The sequence below is a fragment of the Drosophila elegans genome, unplaced genomic scaffold (assembly GCF_018152505.1).
Source record: "Drosophila elegans isolate 14027-0461.03 unplaced genomic scaffold, ASM1815250v1 contig_149, whole genome shotgun sequence".
NCBI lineage: Eukaryota > Metazoa > Arthropoda > Insecta > Diptera > Drosophilidae > Drosophila > Drosophila elegans.
Genome location: NW_024545513.1, coordinates 17,754,009 through 17,769,687, shown reverse-complemented (window position 1 = coordinate 17,769,687; position 15,679 = coordinate 17,754,009). Strand labels below are relative to the sequence as shown.

Genomic DNA, 15,679 nt, shown 5'->3' with positions numbered 1-15,679 from the left:
TAAAATGTCTTGATTTTACCAACTTTTAATTTGAATATAAGCATATTGAACATGTGTTATTTTGTATATAAATAAATTGGGAAACAAGTCACTGAAAGTTTAACCAGCTTACAAAATTAAGAATCCGTTGCTTCAGATATTTATAAAAATGTATATGCATTTTAGATTAAAATAACTGTTTCAAATAAATAATAATCCAATTTTGTATAGATTTCAAAGTAAATTGAACCAATTGAAATGATATATATTTTCCCATAGCGATGATGAAACGATTGACAGAAATGCATGAGTAGTGCTTAAACATCACAAGATATTTAAAATAATTAATGCAGTAAATAACGATATTGCAAAGAGTGACCGTAGCAGTGACCGGGGAGTGCAACAGGTGCCGCATGGCTCTGGCCACACTGGCTGCAGAAAAAAAAAAGAAGTTGTTAGCTTAATAAAAGTTCGATTCTACACTTGGGGCGTTGCATTCGGTGCATTTGGATCCGCAGCGATGTTCACCGCATTCACAGACCTGGCCCGTCTCTGCAGGATTTGCCTGCGTCAGCTGCGTGACCGGGAATCGCAGTGTCCCGATCCCCGCCTGATCGCGATCCTCCAGAAGTTCCTCGACATCGACATTCTGCAGCAGCCGGATGGATTTCCCACCCAAATCTGCAATCTGTGCCACAATGCGGTGTCCTACTTCGAGGAACTGGGCCAAGTGGCCAGGGAAACCAGCCGAAAACTGGGCGAGTGGCAGCCAAAGGACATGGTGCATATATGGTGGCCTTTTGGGCTGGCTAAGTCAGGATTAATACCTTCTTAGGGCTTCCGCAGGTGAAGGAGGAGCCGCTAGAGGAAGACCTGGCCGAAGATCTAGAGGAAACCCAACAGGAATGCGAGGAGCAGCAGCAGCAGGATGGCCTGCCAGAGGACGAGTTGGCAGACAAACAGAAGGATCAGCAGGCTCGCTTCGACCAGGAGGACAGCCAGGAGCTGGTGGATCAGCGCACCGCAAACAAGCGACGAGCCGGCTTGGCCTGCGATCAGTGCGGCAAGCAGGTGTACAAGCTGCCCTACCTGGAGGCCCACATCCGCAGCGTCCACCAGGGCTACTCGAAGCCCTTCTTGTGCCGCAGCTGCGATAAGTGCTTCACCCGCTACGAGCAGTTGCGCTCCCACATGCGCAATGCCCATCCCCAGCTGGAGCAACTGCAGCAGGAGCTGCGGGAGCTCATCTGTGAGCTGTGCAATCGCCAGTATAGCACGAAAAACGCTTTGGGGGAGCATCTCAAGCGGCATGCGCAGCACAAGGAGCATGTGTGCGAGCACTGCGGCGTGGCCAAGGTGACGAGAACGGAGCTACTCACCCACCTGCGCACCCACAATCCCACCTGGGAGCGCTTCAAGTGCGAGCAGTGTCCGCAGCTGTTTCGCCACAAAAGTGCCATCAGTCGGCATGTTCGCGTGGTTCACGAGGGTCAGCGACGGTTCCAGTGCGGCCACTGCGAGAAGAAGTTCGGCACCCATGCCTCGCAGGTGCGGCACGAGCGGCTGCATGCCGAGTCCACGGGCGAGGGAGCCGCCGAGGAGTGGCCCTTTGCCTGCATGCACTGCCAGAAGGCCTGCGTTTCGCGGCAGAATCTTGAGATGCATCTGAGGAGGCACAGCGGAAGCGAGGCTCACAGGAAAAGACAAGAGGAGGATGAGGAGGAAGAGGAGGATGATCGGGATCAGAATCAGGACGATCTGGAGGAGCAGCAGGAGCATCTTCGCCAGAAAAGAAAGCTCAGAAAGCGGAATAGAGATCGGGACTCACTGGAAAACCAACCAAATGAGCCAACCAAGCATAAGGAGAGACAACAAGATCAGGAGTTTCCGATAAAGGAGCAGGCATTTAGCCAGGATCTACAATATCAGTGGCAGCACAAATTAGAGCAGGAGGATCCAGAATGGGAGCACAAATTAGAGCAGGACACCGAGCCAGAAAACGATCCGCAAATGGAGAAATTAGAAGAGCACATCCATGACAATAAATTGAGCACTCCAAAAACCTCATGATAAACTACTCCAATCCATATAAATTATATTGATTCCCAAAAAACACAGTGTACGTGTACTAAACATTAGCAAAATTTATTAAATAATTTGTTTAGTGTTTTTTAACGATTAATTAAATAGTTATTATATAAACTGTTTACAGAAATATTTGAGGACTATTTTGGGTGGTTACATTTGTTGGTTTCAAAGTTAGCTTATAAGTTTTAGTTTTAAATAATCACCAACAATTAAAAGTCAAAAATAAAATATGTTTATATTATTAATATATAGTAATTATATAAAGATTTCAGAACTTTATAATGGTGGAATAATGCTCAACTTGATTTTAAATTAAAAAAAAATTTTTAAAACTGTTGTTTATTAAATAAATGGAGAAGGGAGCTACACGATATAAAACGACTATCGATAATTCCAAAAGCTCCCAAAAGTTGGTGTTTTTTGGCGCACTGCCTACGGTCACACTTGGCCCGAATGTACATAAACAAGTCCGAAAAAAAATTATAAATCATTTGCCTTAACAATTCAAACCCAGCTAAAGTTATAACAAATTAAAAAAATGTCGGCGATTTCGGGACGTGCATTGCATTACGTGTTCAAGATCGGAGATCGGGCCAAAAACTCATTTTTCTTTCGCCAAATCTTGGGAATGACGGTAAAAGTTGGGGAAATGGGAGATATCTTTCCAAATCGGCAGACTTCCTTATCGAGGCTGTGGTGTCTGGCTGTAGTTTTATCTGAACAACGTGTCAACGACGCGCAGCCGCTAATTAAAAAGCCCAGATGCCCGATAATGTCATATAATGACGATGTAAAAATAATGTACTTTTCTATTGTTTTTTTGCTTGCGTGCTATCTTGCTTTCTCACACGGCAACAGGTGCTACGGCATGAGGAGTTTAAGGAGGGATGCGATGCCGCATGCAACGGGTGAGTGCGAAGGAGATGACTTCATGTAGTCGTAGCAGGACTAACCGGTGATCGTTAACCCTTGGCAGGCCCTACGACAACCGGTGGAGCAAAACGATGGTCGGCTATGGACCCGAAAGTTCGCATTTTGTCATTGAACTCACATATAACTATGGAGTGAGCAGCTACGAAATGGGTGAGAGAAAATAAAAAAAAAAACCCTTTGGTCGCATAGGTGTTAAATGTCCTTGGGTCAACAAAATGCAGCAAGCTTAACCCTTATAGGTCTTATTGAATAAAAACCAAAATGAAAATTTTACATTTTATTATTTACATGATAAATTGTTTTTTTTTACGATTTTTTTTGTATTACATTTATTTCTTATTATAACTTATTATAATCCCTAGAAGATTTTAGCAAAGTTAAAAAACGTATTCAGCTAGCACTTGTATAATTTTATTTGACTTATCTTAACAAATAAGTTGATCTTTCTTCGACAACTTTATAATTAAGTGCTATTAATAGCTATTTGATTAGTGACAGGGCACAATTTACTGCAGATAATAGGTTAATAATCTTTTGCTTTATGACAAGCAAATAGTTATCTTCAAGGAGGCCAAAATCTACCAGACAGTTGATTAATCAGTGATGTTATTATAAAACCTACTCAAAAAACATTTCTGTTTATCAATAATTGATAATGTTAATGAGCTGGATGTTTATGGCTTTTGTTTGATATGAATAAGTGTATAATATATTAAAAGGCTAAAAAGTTTTCTCTTTAGAAATAAAAAACATTTAAAAGTAACCTCTTTTTTCAATTTGTTTATTAAATTATTTATAAGAATACTTGAAGATTTATTATTTAAATAAAAATGTTTTTTTATAAAGAATTATGTATGTTTTAGAAATATAAGACATTGGAAATCCCCTGCTAATCCTCATTTTATCTGTTTGCTATAGGCAACGACTTTGGCGGCGTAGTCATACATTCGAAGGACATCCTTTCCCGGGCCGCCGAGCACTCGTATCCTGTGAAGCAGGTGGCTGGAAGAGCGGGCAGTCTGCTCACCTCCCCCGATGGCTACAAGTTCTTTGTGATCGATGATCAGCCGTCCGCTAACTCCGATCCCGTCCAATCGGTGGAGCTGAATGTGAGCGATCTGAAGAACTCCAGAAAGTACTGGCACGATCTGCTCCGCATGAATGTGCTCGAGGAGAGCGAAGGTAGCCTGCGTTTGAGTTACGGCGGAGAGCAGGCTTCGTTGCAGATCACCCAGATCGCAGAGCCGGTGAACCGAGCCAAGGCTTATGGACGGATTGCCTTTGCCATTCCGACGGCCCAACAGTCGCCGCTTGAGGAGGCGGTGAAGGCCGCGGGCGGGGCTATCCTGACGCCCCTGATCACCCTGGACACGCCGGGAAAGGCCACCGTTTCGGTCGTCATCCTTGGCGATCCCGATGGCCATGAGATCTGCTTCGTCGACGAGGAGGGATTCGGAGCGCTGTCGCAGGTGGAACCAGATGGCGCCCAGCGGCTGGACAATTACATCGGCAAGGATCCCTTCCAGCAAAAGTGATCGATCATCCCAGGCACCTTGAGCACTGATATTCGTACACACTCCTTTTGTATTTGGAATTTGTATTGCTGTTATATGGTTATTGGTTGTTAAAAGATCTAGCCTTGATGTTTCGCTCGATTTTTTTCCACTTCTTGGCTAGCTAAAATTTAGTTGTTTAGCTTTATATGGGCTTAGGGAAAGATATTTAAATGTTGTATACATAAACTGTCGATAAACTCTATGAAATGTGTGGTTCTTATTGTTTCTTGCTGGCATTCTGGAGTTTGTCAAAGTAATTTTAATGAAAGAATCACGTTAAGTTTTAAGTATGAGCTCATGACATATCCTTCATTTTCATTTCTGTTTTAGGAGAGACACATTGGTTTAGTTTCAATTTTTTTGTACCATTTATTTTTAGGGTTTTTTTCCCGTAGCTAGTTTTTTTTTTTTTTTTATTTGTTTTTTACTTGACCGACGAGGAGACTTGAACAGCAGGATGAAAGACACAACTCAATCGGCACCGGCGGGCGTTTTGGTGGCCAATCTGAGGGCGTGGGAGACCTTCGACTGGCCGTCGGAGCAGCAGCGTTGGATCCACCGCAGCTGGGGCCAGTACTTTGCGAGGATGCGGCGGAACAACTCCGCGAAGCGATATTTCGACAAGTGCATCGGTGAGCACGATGGTGTGGACCACAAGGCCTTCTATCTGCGCAGCAAGTTCCAGAGATCGGTGGCCCTCACGCAGGGCGCCTTGGAGGACAGCCTGAGGGCAACGCAGGCGCGGGATGTGTGGAATGCGAATATATCCATGGAGCTGGCCGACGCCCTGTACGATCTGAATCGGTTCGAGGATAACAAGAGTCTGCTGCACAACAATATGCGTCGACATGCGGGCACCGCCCTGAAAGGCTTCGAAAATCGCCTCTTCGTGGTCGATGAGAATTTGAAGGACTGCACGGGCTACAGTTTGGCCAACTTCTTCATGGAGCACTCAACCCAACTGCCAGGCTTCTACGAACAGAAGCAGGAGGAGCTGCGGAAGGCGGACAAACGACCGTTGTGGAAGATCCTCAAGGAGCGCGAGGAGTGCGATGTCCAGAGCACCATCGATCGCAAGGCGGAGATGCTGTCGCCATTGGAAGAGGAGCGCAGGCGTCGCAAGACGAAGATCTATCATCAGAACTATCTGGGTCGCAACTGGACCGATTTCATCTTCCTGAAAACCCTTCGCCGCAATCACAACTGCCTGCTGGACCACAATTTTGGCTCCTCGCCGGCCAGAACCGAGTATTTGGAGAGTTCGTTCCAGCGGCTCAGGATCTTCACGAAAATGCTCCAGGCCCGGAGTCCCATGTACAATGAGTACTTCCAGCGAGATCCACGCATGGAGGACAGCATGCGGGCGGCGAACCTGTTCAGGATTCAGTACCAAACCAGACGCAACATGTTCAGCATCCTGCGAACCATTCGCGTCCTGAGGAAAAAGAATGATCTCAAGGTGAGCTTAGAACTATGGAAAACAGGAAGGGTTTATATACCCTTGCAGCTATTACAAAGATTAAATATTCCTTAAAACATCTAAATTAGAGTATGATCGTTTTCTGACTTGAGTAAAATTAAAAGCGTAATTCTGATTTATTAAATCATTATAATGTCCAAAAGTATTTTTTTGAAAATATGAAAAAATTTAAAAGTTACTTTTAATATTTTGATAATTATAATTTTAATATTTTGATTGTTTCCATGGAAGCTATATGCTGTATACGGTTGATTTTAATACAATTAAAATCGAAATTCTGAAACATTAAACAATTACTATTTCTCGAAGAACTACAAAAAAAATTATTTTTCTTTTGGGAAAGTTTCATGCGGGTAGCTTTAAAACTAGAGACAAAATCGACTCTCCTAGTGATGCTGATCAATTATTATTATTATATATTAGTGTTTAATATTTTGATTTAGTTTTAGACGTCTTAGCTTAATCAATATTATCCGATCTTGTTCTTCACCCTTAAATCGTTAAGCGCCTTCGCAAATTCGTAGAGGACGTGATGGGCAACTATGTGGTCATCAAGACGAACCGCCTGATGCCCTGGAAGGCGGAGTTCATGAACGAGGTGTACAATAACCTGGCCTTGAGCCTGTGCGAAAGCTACCGCCTGCCGCCCACGAGGGTGACGCCCTACGACAAGGGCGCCATGTGCCACCTGCTCAACATTCCCACGGCCAAGCCGCTGGAGCACTCGGAGTTCATCTTCGGGGACCGATCCACCTACGCCTATGCTGGTCCCGACAAGCAGAGCACCGACCGACTGGCAGATCAGTGAGTTTACTTACACCAATTGTTCACTTAGTTAACATGTTTTAAAATCTTACAAAATATATTTCAAATTCCTAGGCTCCACAGAAATCACTCTATATATAGAGTGTATAGTAAACTTCAATAAATGAATGAATAATGAATAATTTTATACATATTTCAAAACAATTTTTGTAGGGATTTTTTGAGGACATATAAAATTAAAAGATATTTTAAAAATATTTTGATGTTTTTACAAAAGCATTTATTTTTCTAATATTTTTGGTGTTCTATGTGCACTTTACAAGTTTTAAAGTATACTACCAAATACTTTTATTTAGTTCAATGTTTTAAAATATTAAAACATCTTTTTTTATTTGTGTAATTAATTAACGCGTTTAAAAGTAACTACCAAATATTGCAAGGCATTTGTCCTCTCAAGGTGCCAGAAAATTTTAAATTACTTATTACAATGTCAAGAAGTATAATATAATATTTTTAGAAAACTTGTCTTTTTTTCGAGAAAATGTTCTCTTCTTTAAAAAATTTGTTAGAGATCTTCCAAAGAGATTTAAAATTAATACATATTTTTGAAAGATTCTCATTCTTTCTCATTTTGTTATATTTTTTTTATATAATTTAATTAATAAATAATAATAATAACAAAATTGTACTATCCAATATTACATTCGATATCAAGAGATTTTAAAATGTCAATTAGTAAGATATATAAATACGATGCATAAACGGATGAATAAATGCCGAAAGACGATGTTATATTTTTAGATACCTTTTTTAGATACCTTTAAAAGTGATTTTAAACCTTAAGGAACCATTAAATTTAATTTTTCCCATAATATATTCAAGTATTGTTTTTATAATCCTTAACAAGTAGGTTGAACAACTCAATAACCAATTTGTAATACATTTATTTGTTACATTACGTAGAAAATGGAGGAAGATCATTTTAAACTTAATCTTTGTCCCCTAGAAATATTTTTGAATATCTGGAGAAGCGTCTACTTTTCGCCCGCCTGCCGATTGAGAGAAGCTACTTGCTCCACGAACTGGCCGACCGGCACATGCAGAAGAATCACTTCGTTCAGAGCCTGTCCTTTGCCCAAAAGTCGATCGACGAGGCCAGGTTATGCAACAGCCGGATTTGGGAGTTCCTCAGCACAATGCTGATGGCCAAATCGCATGCAGTGCTCCACAAGTACGAACGGCAAACGGAGGTCCTCAATTCCGCCTACGATCTGGCCACCGAACTGAAGTCACCCCAACTGTGCACCTTCATCGAGCTGTGCCGCATGCTGAACAAGGACTACATAACGCTCCGCAAGATGTCCCAGTTGGTGACCAGCAAACGCTTGCGCACCAAGATCTCCAATAGGTCCAGTTTTTTCACCTCTCCCAACTATTCGCCCAGGTATTTCGAGGATAAGATTTTGAACAAGGAGGCTGATATTTTGACTGCCTGATTCGGTGGATTGGATGTGAGGCAATGATCTATTTTTCACCGCCCTTCATTCAATGCATCGACTTTGGTTAACCAAGATAGCAGCCTCAAATACAAATATTAAGTAAAGTAAAAAAAAAAATCTAGAAAGTTGCATTAAATTGTAAAAATATAACCAGAAGTTACTGTAATGTGAAATAGAATACTTTACAATGCAACCAAATCATTAAAATATGTAAAAATACAAAGAGAATTAAATGTAAAGTCTACACAAACTCAAAAATTTTATAAATATATGTATAGATAATAATTAATATGAACAGTATTCATCAAGCCTTAAAGCTCAAATACATAAAAAGGAAATAAATAATAAATCAAAAAATTTAATGGAAATTATTGTTATGCATAACTATACTATGGAATTTTTAATTTAATTTACTAGCCGGACTTTGTTTACATGCCGTAATTACCAATTACTGTGCCAAATCGAATTGTTTACCCAACGAATATTCAATTTAATGAAATCTTTTGAACAGTTATCATTTTAAATCAAACAGCTGAATCGTTTGGCATGGAAATTATCCGAAATTAAAATGTCACTGGGCCATATTCGAATATAAATGAACGGCATAAGTAAAATAAACAATGCCTCTGTAAAAACTATTAAATGGGCTAACAAAATCAATGGCAATGACACAAAACTAAACTCAAAATAAAATCATTTAAAAATGCATAACAATTAAAAGTTCCAATATCACATTTCAACGAGATTATAACAATAACGAAATTTTATTTTTTGCTGTAATTATTTTCACTTGTCCGAAATACAATCTAAACAAAATTCTGGACGGAGCACAAATGAAAAACAAAAAATTGGTTTTCACACTCTTAAATTATTTACGTTCGATGGGGCGGGAATACGATTGCACTTGACTTCAATTTGGCCAATAACCCATACCCAAACCCAAACCCAAAAACCAAACTCAAACCCAAAACCCGTATGCCTGACCTCGCTCAACTAGAAACTACGATTTGCATATTTTGTTGTTGCCATCGTTGTTATTTTTGCCATTTTTCGTCGTTGTTGTCAGCATTGAATTGTCGCATGTTGGCCAGGGTTGGGAACTGCAAATGCAAACTGAAACTGGGCCTGAAAGAGAAATTACATTTTATTTTGTCGCATGTCGCGGACCCTCAACAACAACGGCAAAAAGCGGTGCGAAATCGGACATATCAGGCTCACAAATAGTGGATGCTCTCCAGTTTTTTGACAATTTTGCTTTTGGTGCTTTGATGGTGTATATATATTTAAGGAGACTTGAATAAGAGTTTTTGTTTAAACAAATCGGAGCTATAATTTCTTTAAATATTTAGGAAAAACTAAATTGAAAATTAAAAAATCCGAGTTCAAAATCAAGTAAAATATATAGGACAATCAAATATAAGGAAAACTAAGATTGACGCCCCCTTAGTATTCATTATTTTTGGACATCCAATTTTGAAAAATATTTGCAGACTTTTTTTCATAAATTTGTATCATTTCCTGCAAATGTTTACCAAATCGTGATTTCCAAATTAAAATCTGACTAGACTCCGTACTTTTATCAATAATTTTCCATTTATTAATATTTTGTATTCCACTGAAAAATTCGCGTTTGGGTTTTTGGATAAAAATGAATCAAAATTATTTAGTTGTGAATAGTAAAACAAATATGAAGTTCAGGTTCTTAAATTCGGTGCTTGGTGACTCTCAGGATGTTAGCAACTGAAATTTATATTTTAAACTTTTTCTAATTTTAAAAGCCTTAAAAAAATGTATTAGAGGTACCATTTTTAATAGGAATAGGTTAACAGGTTGTTTTGTTTAGGTGGAAATTTTCATAGATTAAGGTAACGTAAGGTAGTTAAAATGGAAATACCTTCTCAAAGGGCATGGAAACATTCAAAATATGCAAAAGAGCGAATGCGTCAATAAATGCAACGACAACAAATATTTTATTGTGTCAATGCTGGCCAAAAGGGCAACGAATGTGGGGTTTTGGGGGGCCTGGATTTTTTAGCCAGGTCCCAAGTGGCCAAAACAAATGCAGCAAGTTCGAGTTTGGCCTGGTGGCACATGGCACACATAGCAGCTCATTATGCCAGTTGCCATTAAAAGTGAAAGAGAAACCTGCCCAAGGAGACCCCCTCCCGATCACTGAGAGAAATTGTCAGAGCCGTCTTGGCCCCTAAACCCGCCTCCCCCCCCATTCCCCGCTCACCTTGCACTTCAATCAGCTGCCATCGCCGAGACGCGAAGGCAATCAACAAGCTCGAAACTCGAAGCTTGCGGCTCCCCTTTCCTTTGTAAATACTTTTTCTTCTGTTTTTTTTTCCCCCGTAGATGTTTTTTTTTCGACAAGGAAACCTTATTGGCCAAATTGGGGTCAGCGCAAGAAGGTCGCGATAACAGCGCCAATAATTGGTAATGGCAGCGCCACCAGAAACCGCCCAAATTGCATCGAACGTTTAGGCTTCTGAGTCAGATTTTGGGGTTTGTCTGCTGCAAGTCATTCGGTATCGGAATCGGAATCGAACTAAGGGAATGAGTATTTATATTCTTTTTCGGGGCATCACCCGGGGCATTATTTTTCAACTGTTTAATGTCGGGGAAAATAACCTTGGAGTGACATCCAATATTGCATTTATTGCCTTTTGTCTTTAATTATTTGTACTGTTCTTGTGGTTCAAGTCGTATATTTCTACATTTGTTGCAGTGTTCATTAGTGCAGTAAGTCTTCTTTTAATTTAATTATTTAATCTGCTGATTCCCAATTTAAAAAAGAAAACATTGTTTTCTATTCCAATGAATAATCCTAGATATTTTTGTTGTTGGTGTATTTATATGGATCTCTTGTTGGTGAAATTGATGTGAATGTTAATAGCTGCAGTAAATCTTGTTTGAATTTCATCGTATTATCTTCTGATTTCCATTTTTAAATCGAAAAAAATAGTTTGCTATTTCAAGGGATATTTCTGTTTTTGATATATAAAATTAGATATTTGTGTTGTTGGTGTATTTAAATGTATCTCTTATTGGTGAAATTGTTGCGAGTGTTAAATTTAGATGGATAAACCGGGTAATAATTGTGCATGCTAATTAGTTTAGCTACTGCTTATTATTATTCAGGAAACTCCAGGTATGTCCATGTGGATATGTTAAATAAGAACACACTCGCTTAAACGCAAACAGGTGTACCAATTTAAGGCAACCGCAAATTTCGTGGCAAGCACTTGATAATAATTTCACCTCACACTTTTACTGAACTTTTCCTTTCCACTTTTTGAACTTTTCTCACTCTGCACGGTGGAACTTTTCAGATGTAGTTATTCTAGTTGCTTTTGTTGCTCTTGTTGTTGCTCTTGTTGTGTTTGTTGGTGTGATTGTTGTTTTGTGGTGTTGTTGTTGATGGTGTTACTGCTGCCATTCGCAACTAATTTACGACTGCCCGTCGCGCTGGGAAGACTCTCCAAAGACTGCGGCAATTGTCGGGCAATCCCTGCACCAACCCGCTGACCCGCTGAACCCTGACCCCTGCACACTGACCAACCCCTCAGCTCCCCTCCCCCATCCTTAACACGCCTGCTGCCACTCTTAACACCCTGCACCGCAAAGTAAAATTAATGTGGTGGCCAGCGAAATATGCTACAAGTAAGCCATGAAAATAAATGCCCAAAAATGCAACTAGAAATTATAGTACATACCACCCAGCGAATTGCGAGTAGGCGCAACTCGCATTAAGTGTCCCCAAAGGAGCAAAGCAAAAAAAAAAAAAAATAAATGAAATTTTACTATGAAATGTCGGCCAATGACTCGAAAGTATACAACAATCGATGTGGGGGAAATCTCGGGCACCAAGGTGCCATTAGAGCCATTATTGGGATTGGCATGACTTGAGCCGCCGCCGCACCACCACTCATGTCGATGATGCAGCAAAACTAATAAAATTAGATTATTATGTAAAATGCAAATAAAACAGTATGCAAATCGAATCCGTGCCACCCCAACGGGCGAACAGGGAGCCATGGAGCGATGAGTAATCACAGACGCAAAGCCAAAAACAAGGCAAATAAATAAACACATAAATAAATCAAAAATGGACTACGACAAATCTCGGCTGGCCCAAAACAGACTGGAGCAGCGAGAGCATTAAAATATGGCCAATAATAACCGAAATATCCCTGTGATATATCCCAGTTTACTCACAATTCCACCCACCAAAATCCCCGCCCCAAACATAATGCCGCAGTTCAGGCTGGACTAAAACTGGTAATACGAGTAGAAGGCAAGGAGATGGGGATAAAACCAAGGAGGAGCCATCAAATACCAGGATCTGGACGGGTTAGTACTCAGTACAGGGGTTATTAATAAGGATATTAGCTTGGGATCACTAAAAAAGTGATAACATTTGCATTTATATCATCTCTGATCTGATAATAAATGCATACAGTTTTAAAGATAAAACGTAGTTATTAGTTCTGTAAGCAAACATATTTGGTGGAACATTTCTGAAAGATTTATTATAACAAAAACTTAAGACTAAGATAACAAAGATTGGTCAAATAAATAATTAAAATAAAATACTTGTTGATATGTATTATGGTTTTTTTTAAGTGACAAGTTTGTTTCTCCTTTTTTTAACCTTTTTAAATAAAAAAGATATTCATTAATTACAAAAAAAAAAATATTACCAATAAATTTTTCAAATTTGGTTTTATATTTAATATATTTTTATATTAATTAAATAGAATTTGTATTAAATAGAAATATATGTTGATAATCAAGTAAATAAAACTTGAGGGGAAGTATATACCATTTGAAACTAAAGCCATATTGTGGATAAGGAATTATTTCAATCCCCTTGAGCCATAAATACCTCGATTTGCTACCCTTTGCTATACTTTTGCCTAATTTTTTGCAGGGGAAAATAAAAGATATCTATGAAAGGCCGAGCCAAAAAATCGACTTGCACACACAAATACAGTCGCAGACATTTTTGTAATCAACATAAAATCCAATCATCCGTCATGGACAGTAAAAGCAGCAAAGGGCTGTCCATTCCCGGATCCCCAAAAGCAAAATATATCCCCCAAAAAAGCCCCCAGACCCCACAAAACTACCCAGCTCCACTGTTAGTTATCTGGCCTTTAAAAATTTTGATTTATGAGCAGACGAAAGCTAAAGTAAAAGAGGATCCAGAAATTATGTGTGCTTGTGTATTGGCCTGGCTCATTTATAACGCGCTTAAATCTAATACGCGGACAGTACTCAAGATGGGGAGGTGGGAGGTGGGGGGGTGGGGCAGTGGGAGTGTCGGGTTACTTGCTGGAGTCTCTTGTCTTCCGCATCCGCATCCGCGTCCGCATCCGCAGCCGGCAGACGTGCGTAAAGCGACGCGTGTCCGCTTTATGATTAATATGCGCGACAAAACACAAAATGCACGGCACAGTGGTCGTTCGATAAAGCGGCTCTTTTCATTATCACCATATGATCTTATACATTATTTGAAATAAATGCGAACATTTCTATATTACTTTGTTTTAACTTGGCTAGGGAAAAGTTTCAGTTCAGGGCGACTTTGTATTTGGAAAAATTGTGTTCATATTCTCAAGAAACTTAAAATCGGTTACCAATATGATGGGTTTTTTTTGGGATAGGTGTGTGTTTCTAAAAGAATAGGCAAAATACAAAGTTACAAACTTACTAGATATAGAAATGTTTATACTTGGGTAAGTACAACAATTAGGTTTACTATTTATACATATTTGATATACATACAAAAATCATTAAAAAATGTATGTCTATTTTTTTTTTATAAAATGTAAATATTTTGAACTTTTCAAAAAAGGTTCAACCAAACCAGTGACTACTGTAAATGGCAGGGGTGGGAGGGAGAGCGCTGCACAAATTTACCGTTTGACACGCAGCCAAAGCTGAAGACGAACCAACGGGAAACGGAAAATGGGAAACACAATGCCCAGACATAGACACTCATCCCCCTCTTCTACCCCCTTCTATCCCCTCCCCCTCCCCCTTTCCATTTCTGTCTTTGTCTAGCAGATCTGATGACCAGTTGGCAAGCAAGGACTTTTCTCAGCTTTTTCCGCATATTTGGCACTGCACTCTTCGGTTGTTTTTAGCTGGGGAAGGCGGGAAAATCGGGAAAATCTGGAAAAAAACAAGTGCGTGCCATTGGTGAAAGTGAATGGAAACATTCTGTATTAGTTTATGATGCTGATAAAGTCTTGGATGTCAATTTATTAGGATTAGTTAAGGAAGCAGAAGTAGAGGTAGAGGTATGAACTTCGTGACCCATTACTTTTTTTTACTTTTGATCATTAAAATACTTTATTTCGTAGGGATTGGGATTATATTAGTAATTGGAGTTTATAAATATCAAGCACAAATAAGACTTAGTGTGCTCTTAATTTACAGATTGCTAACGTTACTAATTCATAAAAATAAACTTGGGAATTATAAGCATATTCATTGGAGTATCGATGGCACTTAAGATATGTAAGATTTAAAAATCACATGGTTGATTGCAAACACCGTGGCATATTTATGTGGTATGGTTATGGGTCAAGACTTTAATCCGGCTATTAACAATTTTAGCTCACCTTTCTGCCGCTCCATGTCCTTCTGGTGGACTTCCTCTGACACTGGCTTTCTCTGTTTTCGCTGACCTCTTCCACTGGCTGTCGTTTTGCTTTTGTGCCTTTGTGCGGCTGTCTGGGACAAAGGATATGGGCGAAGTGGGCAGAGGAAAATGATAACGACAAACAAACAAATTAGCACAACTACCGCAGTAGCATTTGTGGCCTGCTGCTCCACCTTTCACCATTTCTCCATTTCTCCATTTCTCCAGCAGGTGTTGCTCCCTTTCTCCCTTTGAATGTTTGTGAGTGTGTAGTGTGTGTGTGTGTGTGTTGGCTAGCAAAGTGGCACACTAACACCCATTTGCTCACCTTTCAGCCTCTACCTTTCACAGGCAAACCTCTCCAATCCCCCCCCCCATCCCCCCCTCCCCCCATTTTCGCTCTTTTGGTGTGTCTCCGGCATAACTTTATCGCCTGCATGTCATATTCCATATTCCATTGTACTATTTGCTGTCATACGTAATGAAAAGCAGCGCACATTTGTTAAAGAGCAAACGAGCGCGCAAATGAACGTGCGAACTGACCCAGGCCGAGGTTTTGCCATCTCTCTTGCTCCTCCTCCTGTTCCTGTCTCTTTCGGGGAACCCCCTTCTTGGCCTCAGCGATGGTCGTGTGATTAACACTCCTCGTGCCAATGCCTTCAATACGATATAATTCATTGAGTGGAGTCATGGGACCCTGAAAAGCTGCTAGTATTTGATATTG

At 40.0% G+C, this 15,679-nt stretch overlaps 3 protein-coding genes across 4 annotated transcripts; all 3 read left to right on the top strand.

Moving 5' to 3' along the window:
• Positions 1-384: 384 nt before the first annotated feature.
• Positions 385-2,161, top strand: LOC108145127 (zinc finger protein 337). Of its 2 annotated transcripts, none has more exons than XM_017270345.2 (2): positions 385-760; positions 826-2,161. In XM_017270345.2, exons 1-2 carry the CDS (start codon positions 500-502, stop codon positions 2,047-2,049), a joined length of 1,485 nt encoding a protein of 494 aa, XP_017125834.1. In that variant the 5' UTR covers positions 385-499; the 3' UTR covers positions 2,050-2,161. The 2 variants fall into 2 exon arrangements, with proteins under 2 accessions (XP_017125834.1, XP_017125840.1); XM_017270351.1 differs by having other exon boundaries at positions 664-760; positions 815-2,161.
• A 339-nt stretch (positions 2,162-2,500) lies between these two features.
• On the top strand, positions 2,501-4,758 carry LOC108144964 (glyoxalase domain-containing protein 4). The gene is made up of 4 exons (XM_017270114.2): positions 2,501-2,701; positions 2,926-2,975; positions 3,044-3,150; positions 3,919-4,758. The coding sequence occupies exons 1-4, from the start codon at positions 2,606-2,608 to the stop codon at positions 4,533-4,535; spliced, it is 870 nt and encodes a 289-aa protein (XP_017125603.1). The 5' UTR covers positions 2,501-2,605; the 3' UTR covers positions 4,536-4,758.
• A 102-nt stretch (positions 4,759-4,860) lies between these two features.
• LOC108144954 lies at positions 4,861-8,610 on the top strand. The gene is made up of 3 exons (XM_017270103.2): positions 4,861-6,015; positions 6,542-6,840; positions 7,808-8,610. The coding sequence occupies exons 1-3, from the start codon at positions 5,014-5,016 to the stop codon at positions 8,295-8,297; spliced, it is 1,791 nt and encodes a 596-aa protein (XP_017125592.1). The 5' UTR covers positions 4,861-5,013; the 3' UTR covers positions 8,298-8,610.
• The last annotated feature ends 7,069 nt before the right edge of the window (positions 8,611-15,679 follow it).

What these genes read in the sequence shown, in the direction of transcription:
- LOC108144964 (XM_017270114.2), top strand. Translation starts at nt 2,606, where the DNA reads ATGTCGGCGATTTCGGGACGTGCATTGCATTACGTGTTCAAGATCGGA. An exon ending in GCCAAATCTTGGGAATGACG is followed by an intron (nt 2,702 to 2,925) that starts GTAAAAGTTGGG and finishes ACACGGCAACAG; the next exon opens with GTGCTACGGCATGAGGAGTT. An exon ending in TGCGATGCCGCATGCAACGG is followed by an intron (nt 2,976 to 3,043) that starts GTGAGTGCGAAG and finishes AACCCTTGGCAG; the next exon opens with GCCCTACGACAACCGGTGGA.
- LOC108144954 (XM_017270103.2), top strand. Translation starts at nt 5,014, where the DNA reads ATGAAAGACACAACTCAATCGGCACCGGCGGGCGTTTTGGTGGCCAAT. An exon ending in GGAAAAAGAATGATCTCAAG is followed by an intron (nt 6,016 to 6,541) that starts GTGAGCTTAGAA and finishes TAAATCGTTAAG; the next exon opens with CGCCTTCGCAAATTCGTAGA. An exon ending in ACCGACCGACTGGCAGATCA is followed by an intron (nt 6,841 to 7,807) that starts GTGAGTTTACTT and finishes TTTGTCCCCTAG; the next exon opens with AAATATTTTTGAATATCTGG.
- LOC108145127 (XM_017270345.2), top strand. Translation starts at nt 500, where the DNA reads ATGTTCACCGCATTCACAGACCTGGCCCGTCTCTGCAGGATTTGCCTG. An exon ending in AGTGGCAGCCAAAGGACATG is followed by an intron (nt 761 to 825) that starts GTGCATATATGG and finishes GGGCTTCCGCAG; the next exon opens with GTGAAGGAGGAGCCGCTAGA.